At 32.3% G+C, this 26,642-nt stretch overlaps 2 protein-coding genes and 1 pseudogene across 2 annotated transcripts; 1 reads left to right on the top strand and 2 right to left on the bottom strand.

The window, feature by feature from the left end:
- Positions 1-873: 873 nt before the first annotated feature.
- Positions 874-3,124, bottom strand: LOC110409356 (L-type lectin-domain containing receptor kinase IX.1 pseudogene; annotated as a pseudogene).
- Positions 3,125-5,078: 1,954 nt separating this feature from the next.
- On the bottom strand, positions 5,079-7,497 carry LOC110409866 (L-type lectin-domain containing receptor kinase IX.1-like). Its single transcript, XM_021419358.2, has 2 exons — positions 7,398-7,497; positions 5,079-7,289 (listed from the first exon to the last, which is right to left on the bottom strand). The coding sequence occupies exons 1-2, from the start codon at positions 7,406-7,408 to the stop codon at positions 5,453-5,455; spliced, it is 1,848 nt and encodes a 615-aa protein (XP_021275033.1). The 5' UTR covers positions 7,409-7,497; the 3' UTR covers positions 5,079-5,452.
- Positions 7,498-16,357: 8,860 nt separating this feature from the next.
- LOC110429421 (MADS-box transcription factor 23-like) lies at positions 16,358-26,627 on the top strand. Its single transcript, XM_021445453.2, has 8 exons — positions 16,358-16,473; positions 16,586-16,793; positions 21,083-21,161; positions 22,389-22,450; positions 24,468-24,567; positions 24,650-24,691; positions 24,787-24,870; positions 24,955-26,627. Exons 2-8 carry the CDS (start codon positions 16,612-16,614, stop codon positions 25,105-25,107), a joined length of 702 nt encoding a protein of 233 aa, XP_021301128.1. The 5' UTR covers positions 16,358-16,473; positions 16,586-16,611; the 3' UTR covers positions 25,108-26,627.
- Positions 26,628-26,642: the final 15 nt, after the last annotated feature.

Here is a 26,642-nt window from a genome sequence, read left to right as displayed (position 1 = left end):
AATCAATCTCTAACATAAAATTTTAAAAAAAATTATTATTACTAAGAAAATGTTATTTATGCATTGAACATTTAATTTAATGATAATTACATATATTTATTTATTTCGCGAGTTGAATTTGAATTCTATCTTTCTCAAAATAAAAAAGAAAATACTTTATGTCAGTACCTAGAAGTTTGGGTTAACTGCATCCATCATCCCATTCATTGCACTAAAAAAAATGTAGAGTCAACTTCAACATAAACTATATATCTGGTCTTTGCCATTGTTTTACAGGTGTAAAGACAATCGCAGAAAGGAAGCGATTACAAACATTATACAAATATACAGTGATAAGGACTCTCTCTCTCTATATAAATCAAACAAATTCTTACCAAGAATTGGTCTATATTATTCATTATATGCCACGTCTAGTTCAAACATCCATATAATATAGACTTCAGAAAACAAAACAGTATTTCTCCCCTCAAAAGCTATCTTGTCAATTAATCTGTATAAACCACAGAACTTCCATTTTCTTTCCTTGAAACTTAGGAACAGGGACCTGTGTAGCAAGGTTTCGGATGGCAGCTTCCTTTAAATTCTGAACTTGGAACAGCAAACTTCAAGGGGTATTGGTCCTGCTTTCTGATACTTAGAGAACTTCCTTTTCTCCAACCATCATAACTTCAGTACTTCCTCTGTTAAAAAGAGTTCACTTTTTGAACTTCCAAATATCATATTTTTTCAATGGTTATTATCTTTCTTTTCTGAATAATGGAAATATTCCATTGATTCAAAAAACAAATGCAGGATAATCTGCTACTATAGAGAATCAGTCCTGTTCTTTCTGTCTTTATTGTATATTAATATATTATCAAGAAAGGACTACAAAAACATATACTCACTTTGGCTGTAATAGTGCAAAATATCTCCCAGTAGCTCTATGAGTCGATACATTCAAATTGAATTTTGGTAATTACATAATAGATGCAGAAGGCAAAACAATTAAAATGGTCTAGGGCCTTGGTAGGGAAATCGAATCTAACGACCCACTTCCATGCTTGAATTAGTTAACAAAGGTTCCTCGCTAGTGACTAATTGTGTAGGTGCAAGATATGTAGGAACAGGCATCTTCATAGCAAGATTTGGCTTCTCTATATCAAAATTGAGAACTTGAATTGCTTGCCTGATCGAGGGTCTCGAACTACTATCAGGGTGAGCACACCACAGTCCAACAATCATCAAGCACTCCACTTGTTTCTCATCAACTTCCTTGTTCAACTTCTCATCAACAGCCAAAGGAAGCTTTCCTTGCCCGTAAAGGTCCCAAACCCACGCTACCAATCCCATTTCAAAATTTTCTATGCCATGAGTGGATTTTCTTCCAGTAGCAATTTCTAACAATACCACTCCAAAACTATACACATCCGACTCTTTACTTGCTCTACCTGTGCTTACATACTCCGGAGCCAAGTAGCCTAAAGTCCCTGCCAACCCTGTTGTCTTGGGGCCTAGCTCATGGTCCATGAGCCTGGCCAACCCAAAGTCACCGAGTTTAACATTGAAACTAGAATCCAGCATTACATTGCTAGATTTGATGTCCCGATGCACTACACACTGCTCCCACTCTTCATGAAGATAAAGAAGTGCAGACGCTAATCCGAGTGATATTTTATACCTGACAGGCCAAGAAAGTGGAATTTTTTGGCCAAAGAGGTGGAAATCAAGGCTACCATTTGGCATGAACTCGTAGACGAGTATGAACTCACTTCTATCATGGCACCAACCAATTAGTTGCACCAGATTCCGGTGTCTTAACTGGCTAATGACCTTCACTTCAGTTACATACTCCTTTTTGCCTTGTTTTGACCCTCTTGAAATCCTTTTTACAGCAACTACCATGTCTAAATCAGGTAGGTAACCCCTATAAACTGCACCGAACCCTCCTTCGCCCAACTTTCTTTGTTCTGAGAAATTGTTGGTGGCAGAGACAAGATCACTATAAGAAAACCTTCTAGGTCCAGCCCTTCTTTCGAGGGCATCATTGATTGATGTTAAGTTTGCTGTCTCTTCTGTTTTTCTTTTCATGTTCTTCTTCCACTGCCTGAAAATGACGAGTGTTATGACGGTCCCAGCTACCAAAACACCTAGAGGAACTACAGTACCTACCACTATTTTAACATTTCTTGCTGTAGTTCGACCACTTTCCTCTCTTTCCAATGTTGAATTGAACTCCCACGAATGAAGAATATGTTGCTCTGTACTCACACCCGTGGCAGCTGAAAACCCAATCATGACCCACTCAGGTAGAGCCTTCATAAGATCAATTTGATAACTCAGACTAGAATTTTCCTGAGGATTATTGGTGGCGCGGTAGCTCCAAGATGCACTCAAATTCTTAGTTGTAGCATTGTAAGTAATCAATACATCCGCAGTATCTCCATTATGAATGCTTGCATTCCATCTGGTGTAGACGGCTGAAACGATCGAATTGTTGTTAATCCCCACGTGGTTTTTAAGTTGATCAGGATCCCAGCCATTTTTGTAAGTGTCGAACTCAACCAGGACAACTTGGCCCAGAGTCGAAACCCACTGCGAAGTGTTGAAAAGGCCCAGACGCCCAGCAGCTGAATTTGGTGGGATTTGAGATCCAGCAGGAGCCAGGAAGAAGACAAAGCCATGACCATAATCAGAAAGGTCGCTGATGTCGATGCTGAAGGCAAAACGGGTACTGAAGTCAGAAAGCTTCCCTGTTTTAGGCTCCCACAGCGGCACCCTGTTGGCATATGTAGCCCATCCTACTCTGTACAAATTGTCCAAACTGTTAAAATTAATCATTCCATCGGAAGGGCTTGCCTCACCCTGATAGAGAATCCTGTCATCATTGGGTTCAAAGCGAGATATCTGAAAGTTTACTGAATTGACCGATGGAAAAACAAAAAGAAAGAAGGCGAAAATAAAGGGTAAATAAAATAAGTTGTATAAGCCGGCAGCCATGGCAAGGGAGGGGAGGGAAAGATGCAGCTCGGCAATGAAAGGAATCCTAAAAACATTACACAATGATGCTGGTATTTTTATGATGACTTGGTGCCGAAATTTCAGCCACAAAGTACAAAAAAGTCCAGAGCTGTGTGAACTTCAGAGAAACTTTGTTGAAATGGAACTATAATTTTGTCCTGGAATATACATTAAAAAACAAAGTGATTTTTCTATGCAAAGTTACAAAAATTCCAAGGCGCTGGCTGTTTAAGTGTTTGACTGTTTCTTTAGTAAATTTTTATAGCAATTTTTAAAAGGTCGAAAGGTTTGAATAAATTCACTGGCAATTAAGGCAATTAATAAATCTTGGTAGAGAAGTTTATCAAAGAATTTTAGTTTTAAAATAGAAAGTTTATCAAATATAAAAAAGAAATCAATCTTCTGATGATGAAATCGGGGTTAGGAAAAATATAAAAACTAAAAAGTCAAGAAAACAATACTAAGAAAAAGCATTAAAATAACTTAAAAAACTTTAGTCTCTAACAGACACGTAACAAGAGAGTAGAAAAAACTGCAAACTATGCATTTCAAGGCATCTCCTACTTATAGGTCTTAGGTTGAAAGTAATCACATAAAGTAAATATTTAATTTTTAATTTGAATTGCTATTAACAATCCAATTAGCAATAATAAAAACAATCAAATAAAAATAATCATTGATAATAACGGATCAAATTAAAATAACCGTTAATAATAATGGTACATCGAAAAAACATTTGAATTATTAAAAAATATTTAAATAAATATTTATTTTTTTATTATATTCAATCAAATTCATGTGTTTTTATCTTAAGTCAAATTAGTTCTTATAAGTAATGGTTAACTAATTATAATTAATCAAAAATATCATTTATTATTTTATACCCATATGATATTAATGTGAAGGGTAAAAAATATTATATAATCATGTTATCATGTCAAATCAGTATACTGTAATATCATCCATCACAGAATGTCAACATATCACATGACATAGAATAACAAGTTCAAATTAGATATAATACTTAAAAAAACTCTTAAACTATTCAAGATTATTCAAATAAATTTTTATTTTTTTATTAGGTTCAATTAAATCATTTATTTTTATTTTGAATTAAATAAGTGTTTATACTTTTACTTTGAGCCTAATAGGCACTTATAATTAATGATTAATTTCGTTAAAATATCACTTATTATTTTATATTACGTGATATATTAATATGTCATAATAAATAATGACGTAATATAATAACATACATATGTGACATTTTTCACTTACGTTAGCGTTATGTATGAATAAAATAACATATAATATTGTAATTAATAATAATAATTAATTATTAATTATAAAAGTTTATTTAATTTAAAATAAAAATATAAAAACTTGATTGAATATAATAAAAAATAATAATTTATTTGAATTTTTAAAAATAATTTAAAAAGTTTTTAGAAGATTTTCTCTAATAATAATAACAGTCCCTAAATGCCATGTAAAACAATTTGAAAAGATCATATGAAATCAATGCAAATTTTAGGTTTACAAGGTTTTACTTGCGATTGCCATATGCTAGGAACTATATTATGGGTCATAAAATTCATTTCGAATTTGAATTTTCAGCATTAAGCAATCATGTCTATGTTTATTTTGACTAATTATTATAAATTCTTATCTAATTTAATTTAAAATTGTATTAAATTTGTAAAATGCATAAATAAAAATAATAAATGTAGTAAATTTAATCTTTAGATGCTAAAATTAAAATGTTACATTGGTTAGTAGACACATAACATAAACTATCCACACAAAATTACTTCTTTTTTATATGTATATTATAATTATTACTATCATTGAAAAACATAAAGAAAAGAATATTAAAAACAAATTATAATTATAATTTACATCCCAATAATCGAAAGAGGCAGTTGAGAAATTCTACAATCCAAAAGCGTTCATAACAGTATACTAATACAAGTTGATTGACAATGTAACATGACACTTTGTCAGGTTGTGTTTTTTCCTCCTTCAACAAAATAATTAAATGTCAATATCGAAAAAGTCAAAATTGGTTCACAGACAAGAATTTTCGGAAGGTCAAATATGTACATCAACGGGCCCCATGGTCATGGGAGGGATGTCCCAACAGGGTCCTTTTAGTACAAGGCAAGGTAATACTAATAAGAAAAAAACAAAGAAAGAAGTGTTCAAATAAAATTATATGTACATTTTTCTTTGGCATTTTTATTTTAATATTTTAAACTTGGGAAAGAAAATTTCTAACCTAAGTTTCTCAGCTAAAATGTACATACACTTATTATTAAAAACATAGTCCGATGTTTTCTCTAACTAAAACTAATGAAGAGCAAAGCACATATAACCGCTAATGTGATTCCATGGTAAACAAAGCACATTGTTCAGACTAAGCCCTGTCGCATAGCGATGAAGGGAATCATGTCTAATAATAGCCAGCTTCAGAGCTCGAGTAATTTGGTCCAAGTCCCTTAGAAATGAATGAGATAGGAGGCACATAAAAGGTAGGAACAGGCATCTTCGTAGGAAGAGTTGGGATGGCTGTCTCCAAATTCAGAACTTGAATTGCTTGCCTGATTGAGGGTCTTGAACGGCTATCAGGGTGAGCACACCATAGTCCAGTAATCATCAAACACTCCACTTGTTCTTCATCAAAATCCTGTTTCAACTTGTCATCAGTAGCCAAAAGAAGCTTTCCTTCCCCATAAAGATCCCAAACCCACTCCACCAATCCTCTTTCAGTTGATTCTCTAGGATCAGCTGACTTTCTGCCGGTAGCAATTTCTAACAGTACCACGCCGAAGCTAAATACATCTGACTCTTTACTTGCCCTTCCTGTGCTTATATACTCTGGAGCCAAGTAACCTAGAGTTCCGGCCAACCCAGTCGTCTTGGGACCTAGCTCATGGCTCACAAGCCTAGCCAATCCAAAGTCACCTAGTTTAACATTGAAACTAGAGTCTAGCATTACATTGCTGGATTTGATGTCCCGGTGCACTACACATTGCTCGCACTCCTCATGAAGATAGAAAATTGCAGATGCCAATCCAAGAGATATTCTATACCTGACAGGCCAAGTAAGGGGAATTCTCTGTCCAAAAAGGTGGTAATCAAGGCTACCATTTGGCATGAACTCATAGACAAGTAATAACTCACGCCTCTCATGACACCAACCGATTAGTTGCACTAGATTCCGATGTCTTAACTGGCTAATGACCTTCACTTCAGTTGCATACTCCTTTTTTCCTTGTTTAGACCCTCTTGAAATCCTTTTCACCGCAATTACGATGTCTAAATCAATAAGGTAACCCCTATAAACCGCACCAAACCCTCCTTCACCCAACTTTCTCCTTTCTGAGAAGTTATTGGTAGCAGAAACAAGGTCCTTGAAAGAAAACCTCCTAGGTCCTGCTCCTCTTTCAAGGTCATCATTTATTGAGGCTGGGTTTGTTGTCTCTGCAGTTTTCCTTTTTCCCTGCTGCCACCGCCACCAAATGATAAATGCTATAGATGTCCCAGCTATCAGAACACTAACAGGAACCGCAGAGGCTACTATTATGTTGATCCTTCTTGCAGCCCTTCCATCAATTCCCACTTCTTCCAAACTTGAATGGAATTCCCACGATTTAAGTATATGTCTCTCCACATACTTACCTGTAGCAGCGGAAAAACCAACCATGACCCTCTCAGGTAGAACCCTCCTTAGATCAATTTGAAGGGAAATGCTGGTTTTTTCTCGTGGATTAGTGGTTGTGAAATAGCTCCAAGACACACTCAAATTCTTAGTAGTAGAATTGTAAGTAATGAACACAGTTGCAGTATCTTTACTATGAAAGCTAGCATTCCATGGAGTGTAGACAGCTGAAGCAATAGAGTTGTTGTTGATCCCCACATGACCACCAATTCCATGAGGATCCCATTCAGGATTTTCAAAGGAATCGAACTCTACCGAAACAATTTGGTTGCTAGGTGAATCACTAGTTGTGGTGTTATATAGCCCCAAAAAGCCACCAGCTGAATTTGGTGGGATTTGAGATCCAACAGGAGAAAGAAAGAAGCAAAGCCCATGGCCATAAATAGGATCATCTTGGACGTTGATTTCAAAGGAGAAGTGAGTTGTGAAGTCAGAGAGCCTACCGGTTTCAGAATCCCAGAGCAACACCCTGTCTGCATATGTGGCCCATCCAACTCGGTTTATATAATTGACAAGGTTAAACTCGACAGTCCCAACGGCCAGCTTTGCATCACCCTGATAAATAATGCTGCTCATAGTAGGGTCAAACCGGGATATTTTGAAGCTAACTGAATCAGCATAGGGAAGAACAGAAAGAAAGGAAAATAAGCAGAGAAAATTAACTGAGTTAGAGAACCTGGTAGCCATGTCGAGGCGAGGAAAGAGAAAAGGTCGCACTGCTTGGTGTGTCGTATCTGTTTTTTTTTTTTTGGACAGCTTGGTGTGTCACATGATAGCATCTACGCGAGCCATCTAAAGATGCTGAAGGGTCAAATTTCAACAGCCGACTGTAGACGTGGACTGTTGAAATGATGAACCAAAACTAACGCAAAAACAGTTCTTCGATGAAATCAGGCCATAAAATATTCTTTTTCTACGACTGTCACCCCTCACCGAAAATTGAAATTTCGTTTCAAAGACGTAACTGAACTACAGAACTCAGAAAACGTGATAATTATTTTCGGCCATACTAATATAAACAATTGAATTGGAAAAAATTATGAAAAATAACATTTCTTGATAAAAATTTTTTAAAAAAATAATCAAAATAAATTTAATTATTTTTAATTATATTTAGTCATAATTTAATAAAAATATTTTTAAAATTATTTTAAATAAACTAAATTATTCATCACAATTTTTTCTTATTTGTGTTTTTGATTTCTCTCTCATCATACAGCTCTATCCAATTTTGTCGATTTATCTCTTCGACATTCATCTGTTATACTCTCAATTTCTCTCTCTCACTTTCATATTTCTTTCTCCTACGCTTTCAAAACAACAAGCATGATTTTGATGTGCTTGAAATAGGCGGTTATTTAAAAAATTTAACTTTTAGGTATTTTGAATAAAACTAAAAGAGTAAAAATGATCACTAATATTTAAAATAGCTTTTAATTGGATCAATTTAGAACCTCGACATCAATAAATTTAAAATTTTAAAATTTATAAACCTAAGTTTTCAAAGAAAATTTTTGTTGATTTTTAATCGAAATAGGTGTTTCAGATAAAAAAATTTATGTTTTGATTTATGAAAATATGTTAGAAACACTTTAATCAGTACCAAATTATCAAAAAAAAAGAAAAAGTTGAAGATTTAAAGTTTTGGTTCGTAAATAACAACATTTTAAGTATTAAAGTATAACAAAATATTTTTCAACATAGCATATAACAACAATATTTTTGAATATGACGCGTAACAACAACATTTTTTTCAACATGGCATGTAACATGTTTTTGTGCATAACTTGTAACAACAATATTTTTTTACAATATAAAGTATAACAACTTGTTTTAACCATGACATGTAATATGTTTTTGTACATGTCGTATAACAACAATATTTCTTTTTAACATGGCATGTAATAACATTATTTAACCATAACGCGTAACATGTTTTTTCAATTATTAGTTGACATAAGTGTTTTAGATAAAAAAATTTATGTTTTAGTTTATGAAAACATATTAAAAACACATTAATCGGTGTCAAATTGTCAAAAAAAGAAAAAAGAAATGAAGAGAGTTAAGAGGATTTGAAGTTTTGGTTTGTAAGTAACAACATTTTAGCTATTAAAGTGTAACAAACTGTTTTTGAACATGACCTGTAACAATAATATTTTTTTCAATATGACGTGTAATATTAATTTTTTTTAATATGACGTATAATAACTTTTTTTAACCATGACATATAACATGTTTTTGTACATGACGGGTAACAATAATATTTTTTTTCAACATGACATGTAACAACTTTTTTTAACCGTAACGTATAATATATTTTTATATATGAGGTGTAATAATAATATTTTTTTAATATGACGTGTAACAACTTTTTTAATAATGGCATGTAACATATTTTTGTAAATGACGTGTAATTTTATTAAGGGTAATTTTGTGTAACTTGACTAAAAACAGTTAAAATTATAAAAAATGTTATTTTTGCAAACATCTTATCTTTAAAGGTTACTTTTAAAAATACCCCATTAAATTATCATCTAAGTATGTCAAAGACAGATAATTAACTAGAGTAAAATTAAGAACCTAGCAAGAGAAAAAATGGATAAAATACTCATCAAGTTGTTGTACTCATATATTTTGCTCAATTTAGTCTCTGTATTCAAAATCGAAGTCATTTGGTCTCTTGATTTTGAAAATTGCTTCAATTTAATTCTTTCATCTAACGGCATCTGATTTTGTCGTTAAATGAAATGATGTCCACGCTGATATGGTACATTTTGATGACGTGTGCACCAACATGATAATATGACATGTCACATGACACTGATGTGATGTACTAGTGCCACATGGCACTAATATGATGACATGGCAATGTTGATGTGGCATTGACATGCTGACGTGTCGATGTCATTTAATAGATCAAAAAAATTTTCAAAAAAAATTATTGTCTTGTTATAGGAGCTAAATTGAACAAAAACATATAATATAGGGATTAAATAGAATAAAATTGAGATGTTAAGGGACTAAATTGAAAAAAAAATTAAAAAGATAAATCTTTAGGTAGATAATTGTTATATTTATTAATAAGCCAAATATTTCAGTGTATAAGATTTATGGTGTTAAAAAATATATAAATATTTTCTTATTTAATTATTTGATTTTAAAATATATATATTAATTGACCTTCTTTACAAAAATTAAGTTTGAATTCTCCTTCTATAAAAAAAAAATTTAAAAAAAATTCATATTTAAAGCCAAATTATAATGAATAACTTGTATTATGTTGGAATAAAATAATATAAAATGACTAAATAAATTTTTTTCTATTTATAATAGTATAAAATTTAAAATATATTTGACTTAGTTTTTAACTTGAGCTGAACTCAAATTAGTGAAATAGATTGATTTAGTTACAACTTTCACAATTTTCAAATACCCCTTCTTTGGGGTATGAAATTAACCAAAAAAAATTAAATCAACTTATTTTGTTAATTTGAGTTCAACTCAAGTTAAAATTAATTCAAATAAATTTAAATTTTATACTATTATAAATAGAAGAAAAGAAGAATTTATTTAATCTTTTTATATTATTTTATTTCAACATAATGCAAGTTATTCATTTAAATTTAGCTTTAAGCATGAAATTTTTTTTATAGAAGGAAAATTCAAACTTAACTTTTGCAAAGAAAATAAATTAATGTATATATTTTAAAATCAAATAATCCAAGAAGAATATATATATATATATATATATATTTAAACACCATAAATCTTTTACACTTAAATATTTAGCTTATTAATAACTATAACTATCATCTACGTAAAGATTTGTATTTTTCAAATATTTTTTTTCAATTTAGTCCTTTAACATATCAATTTTGTTCAATTTAATCTTTATACTATATATTTTTGTTTAATTTAATCCCTATAATGTAACACAAAATTATTTTAAAAATTTTTTTGATCTGTCATATAGTATCGACATGTCAACATGTTAGTGCCACGCTAGTATATTAGTGACATGGAGCACTACCAGATCATCACATTGATGCTACGTGGCATGCCACGTCATCATGTTGGTGTCACATTATCAAAATGTGTCACGTCAGTACTGATGTAATCTCATCTAATAATAAAATTGAATGCTGTTAAGAAAATGTACTAAATTGAAATGATTTTCAAAATTAAGAGATTAATATGTTTTAATTTTAAGTAGAAGGACTAAACTCAAAATTAAGCAAAATGCATGAATACAGAAACTTGATAGGTATTTTGACAAAAAAGTCGTAAACCCATTATTTATTCATATGATGTAACAGATTTGGCCTTAATTAACTTACAATAAGAAAATTAAATTGAAATTGTGTGCTAGAATGAAAAATTATTCCCTAGTTGACTTAGTAACAGGAAAATTTTAGATACCGGGGGATTTTCTTTCTGTCCTATTCACGGTGTTTTTGTGTTTTGGGGGGGGGGGGGGGGGGTGGGGTTGTGTTGGTTGTGGTGGGGGAGAGGCAGCACCTGGATTTAAATTTAGAATCATTAGGGCCAAAATTCATTTAGTCAATTACCGTGAACTGGAAGGACGATGGACATTTTCTTTCTAATTATAATTTCATAAGGATGCCCAAGCATTTTTTCTAGTCCATCTGTTGGACTAATCAATCTAATCATGGCAAAGGTTTTTCCTTTCTTCTCATGTTCCCTTCTGCATCACGGATCAAAAGGCAGTATGCCCATTTGTCTATTCTCAATAACTGTTTCCTACAATTTCCAACTCTATGGTTTCAACTAGTCAATGTCTTGTCTTAATAGCGACAGAAATAATCTTTAACTTGTAAAGATGAAATTCTCTTCCGATATTAACAATCATAGTACGGTACGTTTAACAGCTCCAGGCAATGTGAACTGATATATATATATATATATCCAACAACTTAATTTTGATAACTTTTAATCCAATTTTGTCCGATTGGGTTTAGCATATAAACAAAACTAGTTAGAGATGGGCTGTCTGCCTAGAGAGAATGTATATGTTAGATATTAATCCCTAAGTTTAGACAACCATCTAATTGATTAATTAAACTTTTAAGTTAGTTGCTTTTAATTAGAATTCACATCAGTGCAGCTAGTAAAGACAACTAACTGCCTGCAATAAATTGGCAGCAACCGCTAATTAGCCTACAGCTCAATTAGACCTTTAAAAATTGTTGACGAGTTTGGGCATATCCTTTATATATACACACACACACACACACATTCATTGAATAATAAGCAAAGTCCATAACTTCTCCTTTTTCTTTCTAATCCAACAATGGCCTCCTTACTGCCATTAACCTCCAAACCTTTCATTAAACCCTGCAGCATCTCTAGAATTATTCTCATATTGGCCTCTACAATCACCATCACCATCCTCCTTTGCTCATTGAAAATGCCCATGTCATTTCTGTTCTATCCACAAACACCTATGATCCAACTAAACAATCTTCTTGTTTCAAATTTCCAAGTCTCGAACTCAAATTTGGCAGCCATTTGGTTGGCCAACCTCACAATATATAACCCAAACAAAGCCTTGGCGGTACAAATGAATCAAATTGAAGCTTCCATTCTTTATAAACATGACAATGCTCTTTCCTTAACTTCCATGGACAATTTCAAGTTGGGTTTCAGGGAGAGAAAAGATGTGTACGTGAAGTTTGTGACGACCGGGAACGAAGGTGATCAGCCAATTGTGGAATATCCACTATTGAGGGTGATTGAAAAGGATAGGAGACAAGGAAGTGTGAGATTTCGAATGAGATTCAACGCAATGACTACGTATGAGATTGGTTGGCATGGTTGGAGGACAAGGACAGTGATTATGAATCCTTATAGTATAGATTTGGATGCTGCTCGAGATGGAAGAAGAGGTACTGCAAGCCCCATTATCGGTGATTCCCCCATGGATGGTTCTTTGCTTATGATGGTTACTGATTGAATTCATTTTTTCGTCCACTTTTCTTTGATAAAAGAGCAGTTGGGATATATAGATAGATAAATCATCATTGCAATATCAAACAAATTAATTGTTATATTTATCTGTCTTATCATCGAGACAATTTTTCATTAATTGTATAAGAGATTAATCTTTATGAATTATGGGATTTTTTGTACAAATGTTTTTTGCCATCATTGTGTAAACAAAGTGACACAACTTAAATTTGAAGCATAGATTTAGTTATGGATTAAAGGTTACAATTGTGAAGAGTGTAGAAATAATCATTTGTTTGTTTCTAATTTTCTCAACAGTTTTATAGTGACAAAGGAAATTTTGAGTGATATATGCCAATTTAATTCCTGGCTAGTTGGATTGCCAAACTTTGGTGGCTTTCTAATTAAAATAGAATAATTGTTGTGTTAATTATTCTTCTGTTTCACAATATAACTCTCTCTCCTTACTCACTAGTATTTAATTTTATATACATTGTTTGACTTTTAAGCGAATTGCTGGGATGTTTAAAGAGCTAAAGATGCTGCAGTCACATCTATCATTGTTTGTGGAATTTATAATATGTAGGCAATTAGAATTTTGCTTTCTTGTTTGACTTTGATCTTTAGTTCTTAGTTTTAGCTTTGATTTATTTTTTCCAAAAACATTATTATATGATAAATTATACACACACATACATATTTTTTATCATGTAATCATATTGTTTTAAAAATAAATCAAAGCTGAAACTAAGAAACAAGGATCAAAGTCAAACAAGAAAGCAAAACTTCTAATTGCCTCCCCTGAAGAGGCCTCAGAGTCGAGTCCAACACAAGAAACTGGCCCAAAATCAAGAAATGGAATAACAAATGAGAAACAAATCAATATTTTAGATAAACTTCTCTATTTTCTATTAAAATATTTTAATTCATCTATAAATATGAATATGCGTCACTCCTTTGTTATATAAATAAATAAATAGATATACTTGAGTATATAATTTCGAATTTTTGAAACAAAATAAATTTATATGTGACTGTATATAAATAGTACAAAACTCTGGAACTGATTAATATGATATATCTATAAATAAATGAGTTTACAAGTTGAAGCAGGTCATGTGGGCTTGAAGCATCAAAAGAAGGCAGATCTCCCTCTCCTCCTTTCAAAGAAGAAAAAGCGAAATCTTCTTTTCTTGGGTGGAGAAACTGTTTGAGAGTTATGATAAAGTTCATGTGCATCGATTTCTTATTTATTTTATGTCTCACTCTTTAAAAAATTTGAGTAATTTCCAATGGTGGGATGACTCAGAAAAGCGACATTTCCATTTGTTGGGATGATAAATTAATGGGAAATTGTTGACCATAGCAACTTTTCCCTCGGTCTATGTTCACATATCATTTGTTGATGATTGACACCTGGCTAAGCTCGTTTTAAGCTACCATTAAATTAATCTAAATCTCGGATTTAGCTCTCCTTAATCTAAGGACCCCCTAGCCCTAGACTTGTTTCAGTTTCTGGGAAAGATCGAATCTTATTGGTCCAACGAATCCCAATCACATTGGCATTAACCAATGGCAAGTGGTGTTTAGTGACAGGCAGTCACCAAACCATTATTATAATTATCTGTTTATCTTGGACTAGGCCCCCTCCCTAAACCCCCAATTATAAACTTAATTAATTATAATTAAAGAATTCTAAAATTTGTTTAAAATTTGATAATAATAATAATAACAGTGAAACCTAGCTACATGTCCATTGTGGTGAAATGTGCTTTTCCCTCAACCAAGTTCGCAATTTGGTGGATAAGGGCGTACGGGATGTTTCCCATAGGCTGAAGCCGATGCAAGCGTGCCGAAACCCCCCTCGGTTGGTGGATGGTGAATTAATTTTAGGCTTTCACATGTGTGTCAGTACTTGTATTTTCCAAAAATAATGTTGGTACACATTGTACCCGCTTTATGATTTAATCAATGCACTATTAATTATATATATGATCAAGTTAAGGGTTTGGTTAATCCGTATTTTTAAACATTGATTAAATTAATTAAAAGAAAAATATAATTATAACAACATTTGCTAAGATGTTATTTATAAAAATAGTTTATAATTAATGTATTATTTCTTCGTAAATTTGAAAATGGTGAGAATTTTTTAAAGCAACCTTGTCGTGGATCCACAGAAGGGAAGCTATGCATTAAATTTTTCACTTCAAAATTGGCAAGTTATTGTTTGCTAACCATGTTTGGCATCTAAGTATATACTCATTAGGTGTATTTGGGTTGGAAGAGGCAACCAAATCATAGAAGAGATTTGTCTACATACGTAAACTATTAAAATAAACATATATAAGCATTTTCTATTGAAGTTAAAGCCAAGCTTTCGACAAAGGCCTTGATAAAATAACATACAATAGTATTTAAATAAAAAAAGTTTGAACTTTTTAAGTCATCATTGACTCGTTTTATGTATAAGTTCTTTTTTTTTCTTTTTTTAATGGAAGTAAACAAAAAATTCTTCACCAAGTGTAATTGCATCAAGAAATTAACTTTCAAGAAAATTATATCAATATTGTTTTGATATGAAAGGTTGAAGTTGCAAGTTCATCTCTCTCTAGATCACAAGGTTCACGTTGAATTGAATTTGGACATGATGAAATCAATTAAAGAATAAAAACCTTTTTGCTACCTTTAGCATTTTAATATCACCAATACTAACTATGGTCGTGCAAACTAAAGGTACGATTGTGTAGGCTAAAGAATACTTACATGTTCAGCCTAACAATTTCATCATTTATAAGGCAAAAAAAAATTAAAGAAACCCCAAGAATCTTTTGTTTATAGTTGGATGTGAAGTTTTTAAAGAAATTTTAAAGATAAGTTTAGTGGCCTCCTTTTGTGTCAATGAAAAGAAAGAGAATTATTCTTAAACAAAAGACAATTTCTTAATCCCATTGGAAATAAATTAACATGTGCATTTTTACAGACTTAAAAATGGTAGGTCGAAGTTTCAAACTTCTAATTAATTTTGGGTAAAGGTTTTGCTTGGAACCAACATTGAAATGAAACAGGACCTACCAACCAAGAATAAAGCTTGCTACAACCAAGAAAAAAAATATATGAGGCCTTCTACATTTGGATTGAAGAAAATTGGTTTCCCTATCCATATTTGGAAACTTTACAAGAAAAGAGTGAATCCCCTCTCCAACTCCAACGCTCTGTCTGACACGTGGAAATGATCCCATATCCTACAGTTGTATTTTCTGATATATGGCAAAAACTTTATCACATATGTGAAAAAGATCTAAAAAAAAAAGTGGTCAACAGTAATGTAATTGGCTACATTAGTATAGGGTTCGTCACAAAATATTCAAACATTGGCTACAGCTTTGGGTTGGGAGTTACTGTTGATAAACTCAACCTGGGTCCTGGGACATACTAACATTATCAGAGGCAATAAACCAATAAAAAATGGTTGAAAATGGAAGATTAAACTATTATTTACTGGTCTTCCCACCTGTCAGTGACTTATAAGTGCGACGGAGCCATAAAAATACAGGAATTCTATACAGTCTAAATAATTTTCCCTAAAAGGTATTGCGCAGCTCCAAGTCCAAACCATATTCGTAGTTAGCAGTTTAAACCTCAATAAGCAAATTCCCCATTAATCTTCTCAATATGCAGCTCTAGTTTCACCACAAAAGCCACTTTTTTCACTTATAAAACTCTTGATGACCACCTTAACCACTAGCTGATTATTTCCGAAAGCGGTCCATTGGCTTAACCCTGTAAGCTTTTTCCTTCTACTCTTCTGAATAAGCTAAGAATCTTTGGTTTTCATTCACTAAGATTGCCCTTAACTCTTTCACTCTTTTTAATTTGTCTTTGTTGCACTATTAGGAACCCTAGAACAACAAGGAGAAAGGATGGGGAGAGGGAAGATTGTTATTCGAAGGATCGATAATTCTACAAGTAGGCAAGTAACCTTCTCAAAGAGAAGAAAGGGGTTGATTAAGAAGGCGAAAGAGCTCGCAATTCTATGTGATGCAGAAGTTGGTCTCATGATCTTCTCCAGCACTGGGAAGCTCTATGAATTTGCAAGCACCAGGTTTGATAACAGTTTGTTATAGATTTTTTTTTTATAATCCACATTTTATATATCGAGATTAAGGAGAAAAAAAATTCAACCTTGAATTTTAATCTTTTGTTGTAAGAATAACAACCATTAAAGAAAAACCTAAGTTACTCATGTTATCATAGTTTAATGTGCTTCTTTCTTTCGATTAATTTTTGACTTAATTTCTGCTTTTTAACCTTTGCAATAGAAAAAATGTTGCATTTTAAGCTTATATTTTTTTCGCGACTGCCAGTATTATTTAACGCGCGAATTAATTATTTTTGTGACACTATTGTTGATTCTTATATATATATATATGTGTATATATATATGATTAAACATTCTTCCTTTGCTTTACCAACATTTATGCCAATTAATGGTGTTATACAGTCGAGGTTTGCCGTGCAAGATATTGCATGGCATCCAATTAAGAAAAGCAAGGTTTCTTCGTGTCTGATCTGCTGTAAAAATCAAGCCAAGCATAAAAAAGCTTTGGGATATGCAACTATGCATCTTATCTTATGTCCTAAATGATGAACAAGTAATTATATCACTGAAATAAATTCTAGTGAACCTGATATATTAGTCAAGCATAGCCAAAGTCTTAGAACTCACTCACTAGGAATATCAAAAGATTAGGAAACAGTACAATTTTTGCAAGCCTTACCTATCAAGAATGTTAATGGCGTTTGAACCTAAATATAGAACGTTTAGGGACTTGATTTTTGGTTAATTCAATATTTGCAAAATATATCATGGGAGGGACATAGATAGAGTTACTGTTTGTGTACCTATATCTATAAATATATATATATATATATGATGATAAATCATACATTGAAAATACATGTCATAGCTCATTTGCTTATCCTTAATGAATCTCATAATTACTTTCTTTTCTTGAGAATTAGCCCCCAAATAAATATCTGTTTTGGACTAGGGTAATGTTATTTTCTATGACTACTCATAAATTATATTGAGCTAATATATAAGAAATTGGCATTAATTATTTGACACTTTAATATTTCTTGCGAATGCCAATAAGAAAAAATATTTCTTGTGAATGAAATTACCTTTGTGATAAAGTTAAGGTTAAAAAAAATAAACATAAGATCTATGTCTAGGTGACCTACAATTTGCTCTCCCTTTTCAATCCAATAAGTCCTGTCTTTGAAATAATTTTCAAATTATAAATGTGATTATAAAAGTTTAGGTTAAGTACAATTTTATATATTGGATATGCATCGTGTTACAGTTTTCTTAGACTTTAGTAAAATTGGGAGCAGAATTTAGGGAGTAGCAAGTTTGGTTGTGAGGAATTACTCAAAAGTGAGAATTTATGTATCTTGAAATTGTAAAAACAATTTTCATTTCCAAAGACCCCGCTCACATGGAACAAGAGTAGAGGCATTTCCCTTGAGAAAATAATTAAGGGTGTGAAGCAGGAATCAGCTGGCTAGATATGAAGAATAATGGAGTATCAGATGAATGATTTGATTAGGAGTTTCAGCAATAATGCAAAGGTAGCCGTACTGTATGTTTGACAAATTATAGTAAGTTCGGTAGGCCAGTGAGGAAAAAGAATAGTATGTGCTTTTCTATGAAGAATGCACTATTAGTAAGGGATTTGGATTCAATTTTGGTGTGCTCCAAAGACGATAGCAATGGCAGAAGGAGCATGATGAACACTGAGTCACCGACAATAAAAAGGTGAAAATGGACCATTATCAAACAAACAATATGCATATAACCCCTTAATAAGTTAGCCAATGAACCAGATACAGACTTTGGGTTCATGGTTTCCATTGAAGGGTCGTCTCTTTTACCTAATTCTCCCCAGTTTTTGTTGATTTGATATGTTGATACTTTCTTCCTTCTTTCTGACAGGGAAAACAAGTATTTAAACTAATGCATCTTCAACCACACTAAACAAATAGTTAATTAGACGAAGCTGTAAATAAATAACAATATAGAGCATCTAGCTTTATCCAACGGGGTATTTGTTTTCTTTTTTCTTGATTGTTTTCCTTTAAAAGGAGGGAGCAATTTTGCTAAACTTTTAAGATACTTCTCAAACCAGACCTGTCTCTAATCACCAATTTGAGTTAAACCAAGATATGGTACAAACTTTATGATACGATATATGCCTATTATGTATATTTATACACCACATTTTCATGCACCCTTTTTACATTCAAAAGATATTCCCCACTTCATGAGTTCTTTTCCTGTGCTGCTGCTGATTCTTATTTTTCAACTTGTTAACACTGTTATCTTTTGACTATATCTCTGCTTTTTCTTGCACCAAGCCAGTCAAATTCTTTCCATGATCTTATTGCTAGAAAGATTATATATCCAAAGATGCTACTTATTTATATTGTTGATTTCATATTTTGCATCAATTTCCATTGCATGCTGGCATTAAAGTCAAAATTATACGGCTAGCTTTAGCTGAAGTTTTATGTGATTTATGTCTATATCATAACATAGTCGAAAAGCTGCTTGTTTAATTCCAATTTCTTACAAAAACTTTATAATTCTACATTCTAATCCAATACTTTTCATCAATGTATGATGATATGCATATGACTTCCTCCTGAAGCGATCACCATTACGTTTTCCTTATAAGAAACAAAAGTATTGATTCTTTTAAACTTTCCCTTCTCAAGAAAATGCTTGTTGAACTAAATTGCTTAGCAGCCAAAGATTTTGGCATGGCATGTTGGGTTCATTGCATCACACTCTTAGCTTTTTGAATTAATCTATAACCAACTTCTACAACTTTAGATCAAAATGCTAGTTTGATTCAACTTTTTTCGTAGTGTACCCTATTCCTTTTAAAGTTCAATGCTTCCACGAGAGAAAGAATATTATAAATAGATATCCAACTTTTATTTTACTTTTACCATTTCTTAATGTATAGTTATCTATATTATAAGAACCATATTAAGCAAAGTATTAGGTATCAACCATTCATTTAAGTGACCTCAAATGACCTCGAAAGGGAAAGTTCACATAGAAAACTAATTTAAAGAACCAAGCATTTAATTCATGTTAAAGGTATTTTATAGCCACTAAGCAAAGGGTAAATCTCACTTTATCTTCCTCAAGTTTTGTTGTTTTTTTTTTTTATTGGTATCTCTTCTCAATGGACTTAATTAGATCAATTGATGACACTAGAATAGAGCTAAGATTTTATATATATATATATATATATATATATATACATATTATAGTTTAAATGAAATGAATTTACTTTTTCATGATTTCAATTTTCTAAAGTTATTTATGCCAATCATGCATATTTGTGTGTGTATTCTCATTTGCAACCAATTATATACAATTTTGTTTTGCCCTTTATTTAATACGCTTTGGAAAATTTTCTATTTCATTTTTCTTAACATTTATTCAATTATTTTATTGCCACAATCTTGATAATTTCATCCTTAGCTTACATTAAAAATATTTATATTATTTATTGAAAAAAAAAAGAGGTTTGACGTTTAATCATTGAGTACAACTTATTGCGAATAGCAAAACTTTAATTTAGTAAAACTAACTGAAAACTTTAAGTAGAGCTAACACTTACTAGAACACAACACATATTTCATCTATGTGACTTACTTTTTTTTTTTTATTTGATAGGCATCTATGTAACTTAATAACTGATATAAGAAAGCAAAAAATATTTTCTTATATTTAATATTTAAATGAGATATGTGAGTAACGAGTTAGTGTAATTAGAACTTAGCCTTGGTTGTTGGATATATAAAGGAAATGCTAATATTGGCATCAGTTACGGTGATATTTAAGTAAAGAAATTTTGCAATTAATACCTCGTGTCCTCTTAAATTTGGTGAATATAATGCATTAAATACAAAAATCTTTCTTAAAATGGTATTTTAACTATCTTTAATCAGTGTTTACACAAAAACCTTTCTCAAAATAGTGTTTAAACTATACTTAATCCAATTTTATATATCCTCTAACTTGTTAGTAGAACCTTGATTTTAGGACTAACTAAAACCAGAAAATCCACGTTTTGTAGCAATTAAGCACATTGAGAAATTTCTCATGTAATCAGAAGTGAAAAATAGATAAAAGCCCATGCACACTAGGGAAAATATATCAAGTAATAACTGGCATTTCAGAATTACTGAAAAGAACTGCTTTCTTCTACAATGATGCTATAATAAATCATTTGATATTTCACACTGCTGTATTTAGATGAAACAGATAAAATTGTGCAAGCCCCTGATTATTCTATTGACTTTTACCAGCATGAAATCAGTTATTGAAAGATATAACAGCTTGAGAGAGGAACAACAACAATTGTTGAATCCATCATTAGAGGTGAAGGTAAAGCTCTCACCACTTTTTTGCTGTATGTATGAGAATTAGTATGCTAAAATTAGCTTTTGTTTGCACACATGCTATGGAAGAAAAAGAAAAAAAAATGGAAAAGATTAATCGTGCATATGCTATTTCATTCACTCATTGTTTAATATCTTAAGGTGAAATGAAATTTACACATAACTACAATAAATTTGCGTTATATTTTACCTAAATTTACAGGAAATTGTGTCAAAAAGAGTTTATTTGCCATAATAATAACTTCAATATGTATATATATATATATATATGTATATATATACAAACTACTTGCATTTGTGCAGTGGGTAATGCACTATGCTATATCTTATTGTCAAGAAAAATAACAGCATATGACAGCAATGAATATTCTAAAAGAACATATGTTTATACATATAATCATAGTCTATTGGCAGTCTAATATTAACAAAAGTAAAAACTGCAGCAAGCGAAAGAATCCAAGGTTTCAAAAGTCACCTTTCCTAGAGAAAAATTCATCTTTCTAATGGTAAAGTGAACAGCTGATCATCTCTAATTGTCAACAAAAGACTTCCTTGGTCCTGCACCAAACTAGAACAGTCAGCCAACAAGAACAGCAGGCATATGCAAGGGCAGCTTTATTACCAGCATTAAATATAAATTTTGAGGAAAAGCACCTTTAGAAGCCCAGGTACACTACAAACCCTAGTTTAGATGAGCACCAAGTCCAAGCAAGTTGACTTAGGTAACTCTACTATCAAAAATTCCCAGCAGAATGCAAACCGTAACAGTTCATTAGGAGTCTCTTTGAGAAATATATTTTTGAATAATGAAAAGCACCAATCAAGTGATCATACTTCACTAACATAAACCTGTCATGCTGGCAATAATGTAACTAATTCAGGTATGAACCAATTGAGTTCATACCTTTGAATAGTAGGATCCCATTACAAATATATAAACAAATAAAATCACATTAATTATGAAAAACCTTTAATTAACCCAAAAGCTAAAATGAAAACCATAGAAAAGCTATATGATAGTATTAAACTATTTCCAACCAGATTGTGTGATGATGAAGCCTCTCTAAAAGCTAAGGAAACAATCTTATTACTGTCATATCATCATTTTCGCAATATGTTATTAAAAAGCACTTTGCATACTTTCCTGTGAGAATGAAGAAAATAAATTTCTTATGTTCCAAGTAAACTAACATTTACTGTTTTTACTTGCCAGTTTTGGCAAAGAGAGGCTGCAATCTTGAGGCAACAACTACAGAATTTGCAGGAAAACCACCGGTACATTTTTGTCTCTGAGCTTAAAATACCATAACATTTTTGTTTAAAATATTTCTTATCCTGAAACAAAATTCTAAAACAAAAAAATTTAGCCACATAAGTAGCCTCTGTTATCTTTTACAATGCTTTCAGTTTTTCAGGCATAAGACACATAAAAATAGGATAAAGAAGAGAAAAGTAGTATTGTAATACTAGAAAACATCAATTAATATTCCAGAAATGATGAAGAAAACATGCAAGAATACAGAATACCTATGGGAGAAAGAAAAAATATACATCCATATTGCTGATATTTGAAATGTTGAAATGATTTAGCATACCACAGGTAATTAATAATTCAGTGTGCATGAAATTTAGGGGCAAAAGAAGGAAATAAAAACAGCAAGTAAGAAACAAGTAACAATAAAGAAAAAAACAATGGAGATTCTAGAAGGCATTGCAAAAGCTGAACTTAACATGACCAGTTGCACAATGCCTCACAGCTTCAGAATTGTCCCATAAAAGGCACACATGACAACTCATGCCACCATTTATATGTTCCTTGCACCCTTCTCAACTAGTGCCGGTTACGTGTCTTGAGTTGTCTGATATGAGTAATTTGGATGCTTGAGACTGTATGGAAACCTTCTTGCATAGTTCTTTTGTAATGGCTGGTTTTTGTAAGCCATCTCGGTTCTGACCAGAACATAAAGTCAGATCCTTTTGTAAGTTACAGGGATTCCCTGAATTGATCAGTGAAACTCCTTCCTTCTTCAAAAAAAAAAATCTTTGCCGGTTAACCATGGAACAAAGTCAATAACCATAGAATTCAACATATACATGCTCTTACCCTAGATCAAGACCTTAGGCAGTTTATGCTCTACACCATGGAATAAATTTCTAAACATCTTAAACAGTGTCCCATTGCATCTCCATTTCACCTGTATATTAACTTCTCCTATCTTCAGATATTTAAGAGGCTCTCATTCTCTAGTCTTACCATGGAAAAGTTCCTGACAAAGATAAACCAGGAGATACACGACTCCCAACTTGCATTTGCCACATCTATGTAATGGAAGCATACCTTGTTGAAAAATTACAGCCAAACTAACTTGAAATAAATCATAATAGCAAAACTACCCTCTTCAGCAAAAACCGCTTGCCCCCAACCCAAATCCATTTTTCTGTTGTCCTTGAAGACCTCAAAGCCTCTGCTATATATCCATGTTCTCACTTTCCCAAAATATGACCTCTAAGTACCTCTGAAAGGGTGCTTCCTCAACATAAGAAATTCTATTCAATCATTTCAAAGTGGAGTGAGTCCTAATGATAATGTCAATGGAACAACAACAAAGCAAAGGTTTTTGATGCTTAAGTTGCTAAATATGATTCAGCTTCTCTTTAAGCAATAAACTATATAGAAATAATAGTTCACAATTCATCAAATTACATCCATAAGGTTCACAATTTGTCAAAATACCCATCAGAACTGTGAGGTAACTACAATCACAACGCAATCTTTGCTTGTATAGTCTCTCCGCCTCCAACAAAGATGGATCTGTGACAAGGAAAGAGTATGATAATGTTCGTTAATTATGTACTAACCTGTACATGGACTTCAGACCTCCTACAGAGAGGTTACCATTCAACAGGCTCAAACATTTCAAATAACCATTTTGCATAACCGTAAAGCTAGTTTCAGACAGCTAACAAAAGGAACAAAAAATTACTGCCCAGATCCTTTATCCATCTCAGAGTCTGTTTGGCCAAAGACCTGGACTCAGAAAAGATAAAGTGGACAAATTACCAATCAACAATGAAAGTAGCAAACGTATGCCCAAATTTCGCCAGATCTTTACAGCCACTGATAAACAAGCACTGCATACAGCATCTTGCACTGAAGTTCAAGAAAGCGTTATGAAAACAACCACATTACCAGATCTAATAAAGATGTAACTCTATTATATTTTACATATGGATGTGAGACCTAATTCATAAAATCTGGTGATTGACCAACACATATGATCTGATAAAGCAGGCAACTGATGGGTGAACAGCTTCATGGTTTGAGTGTTGAAGACCTGCAGAATCTAGAGAACCAACTGGAGATGAGTTTGAGGGGTGTTCGTATGAAAAAGGTCAGATGTCAGAATTTATGCGTGGCAGTCAATTTGAAGCATATGCATGAAACTTGACATGCTTTTGTTTTAACTTTTGCAGGAACGGATATTAACTGACGAAATACAAGAATTGAGCCAAAGGGTCTTTCAACAATCAAACTTGCCATGTTTTGTTAAATTGTTCTATATAGAATCACTTCAATTGTTATACTTACAATGTGCTTGCACCTTTTTCAGGGTAATGTCATACATCAGGAGAATGTGGAACTGTACAAGAAAGTAAATCTTATGCGCAAAGAAAACATGGAATTATACAAGAAGGTATTCCAAATTAACATCCTCTAAAACTACATAATTTCAAATTAACAATGGCAATGAGTTAATAAATGTTGCTTCATGTCTCAGGTTTATGGAACAAGGGATGTAAATACATCAGATGGAAATGCCTTAACTTCATATTGTTTTGACTCTGGAGAGGGTTCACATGTCCCCGTTCATCTTCGACTAAGCCAACCTGAGCCACAAAATTATGACACACCAAATAGATCTAAGGATTAAAGGTAAACACAGTTTCTGTATCAACTAGAAATCTTTTCATGTCATCATCAATCTAAGTATATTCCATGAAACTGCAGAAGCCCAAGAAAGACTGTTGCGAGGAAATCGGACTCATGTTACTTCATCCTCAACAAACCTCAAGTCTACAAGAAAATTATTCTTGGCAAGATGATCTAGATAAAGTATAATCAGTGCAATGACCAGTCTGACATTGTTTGTGGCAGTACAATGAAATCACTATAAGTTATCAGAGGACGAGGAATCCATGTACGTGCAAATCAAAAAGTTAAATAAAATATTGTTTGCACAAAACTATCTCGTCCATAAAAAAAAATTAACCATTTTTAATGAGATCTACGTGTTCTTATACTGTGTTCGCTAAATTTTCGAATGATTAACAAGTATTAGAGAGATTGAATAACATGAAATCCCTTTGCTTGACATGTTTCTACAAACTGGAATAAAAACTTATTTTGGAAGAAAAGGGGGAGGAATAAAAAATATATCAGGTTACTTTCTAGAGTGAACAAAGAAGGGAGAGGACAGAAAGAAGCTTCATTGCTTCATATTTTTCACCTTTTGCATGATAGGTTCAGTCTTTTACATTTTTTGTTTTCAATGTAGTCTGCCCGATCCTACAGCACAAAGACTTGACTTCATCTTTCAGAAAAATACATATCAAAGAAGGAGGCTCAAACTGTTAAATAATTTGAAACTATATCTTAAATTTTTTCTTCCTCGAACTTCATGTCACCACATCAGTTTAATAACATGTGGGCAGCTTCTTCCTCGCAGCCAGAGCCACCTCTTGTCCTTATAAAGGTCTGAATTAGAAACAAATCAATTCTCCATGTTGCAGCCTCCCAATGTAGCTGTACTTAACTGAAGTAGAGAATGATCAAAACCAATATTCTTTTATCTTTTGCATCACAGGTTGTACCTATCTTCTCAAACTTCCAAATTGTTGAAATGCAATGCCATCATTTAGGAATGGATGACATAAAAGTTCTTCTGAAAGTGAACTGACAAGTCACCGGCATTGAATTTCTAAATTGCAGGGAGTCCACATATGCAACTTCCACACAAATAAAATTTGAAAGAATTTCAATTTACTAGTCATAAGATAAACTGCCATATATGATACTGCTGCACCCAATAGAATACGTTGAATGAACCAATGGCTTCATCAATCTGGGCCTCACTAGGAAATAGATAAAGGATGGCAGCATGGCACCATACTAGGTTGTGAATATAAGTTTAATCATGGGATCAAAAAAATCTGAATGCCCTTTGAGATGAAAACAAACCCTAAATTAAAACTAATACATTTGTACATAAGGGTGACCAGTTTGCTAAAGAGTTGAAATAGAAGTTTTATATATTGGAATTAAGCAGTCTCGGCCAAAACTATCAATTTAAAGAAACAGAAAAAAGAACCACTTTTTTTTTCTGAAAGATGACGGTTTATTCCTCCTTTATCCGTGATGCCATAGCAAGTCTTAAGCCTTTTAAGCTAGAGACTCTAATGGCATAGC

This window comes from Theobroma umbraticum, unplaced genomic scaffold (genome assembly GCF_002168275.2).
Source record: "Theobroma umbraticum cultivar Fairchild unplaced genomic scaffold, ASM216827v3 scaffold_44.0, whole genome shotgun sequence".
NCBI classification, from domain to species: domain Eukaryota; kingdom Viridiplantae; phylum Streptophyta; class Magnoliopsida; order Malvales; family Malvaceae; genus Theobroma; species Theobroma umbraticum.
Note: the sequence above shows the minus strand (reverse complement) of the source record. Positions and strands in the feature narration are given on the sequence as shown.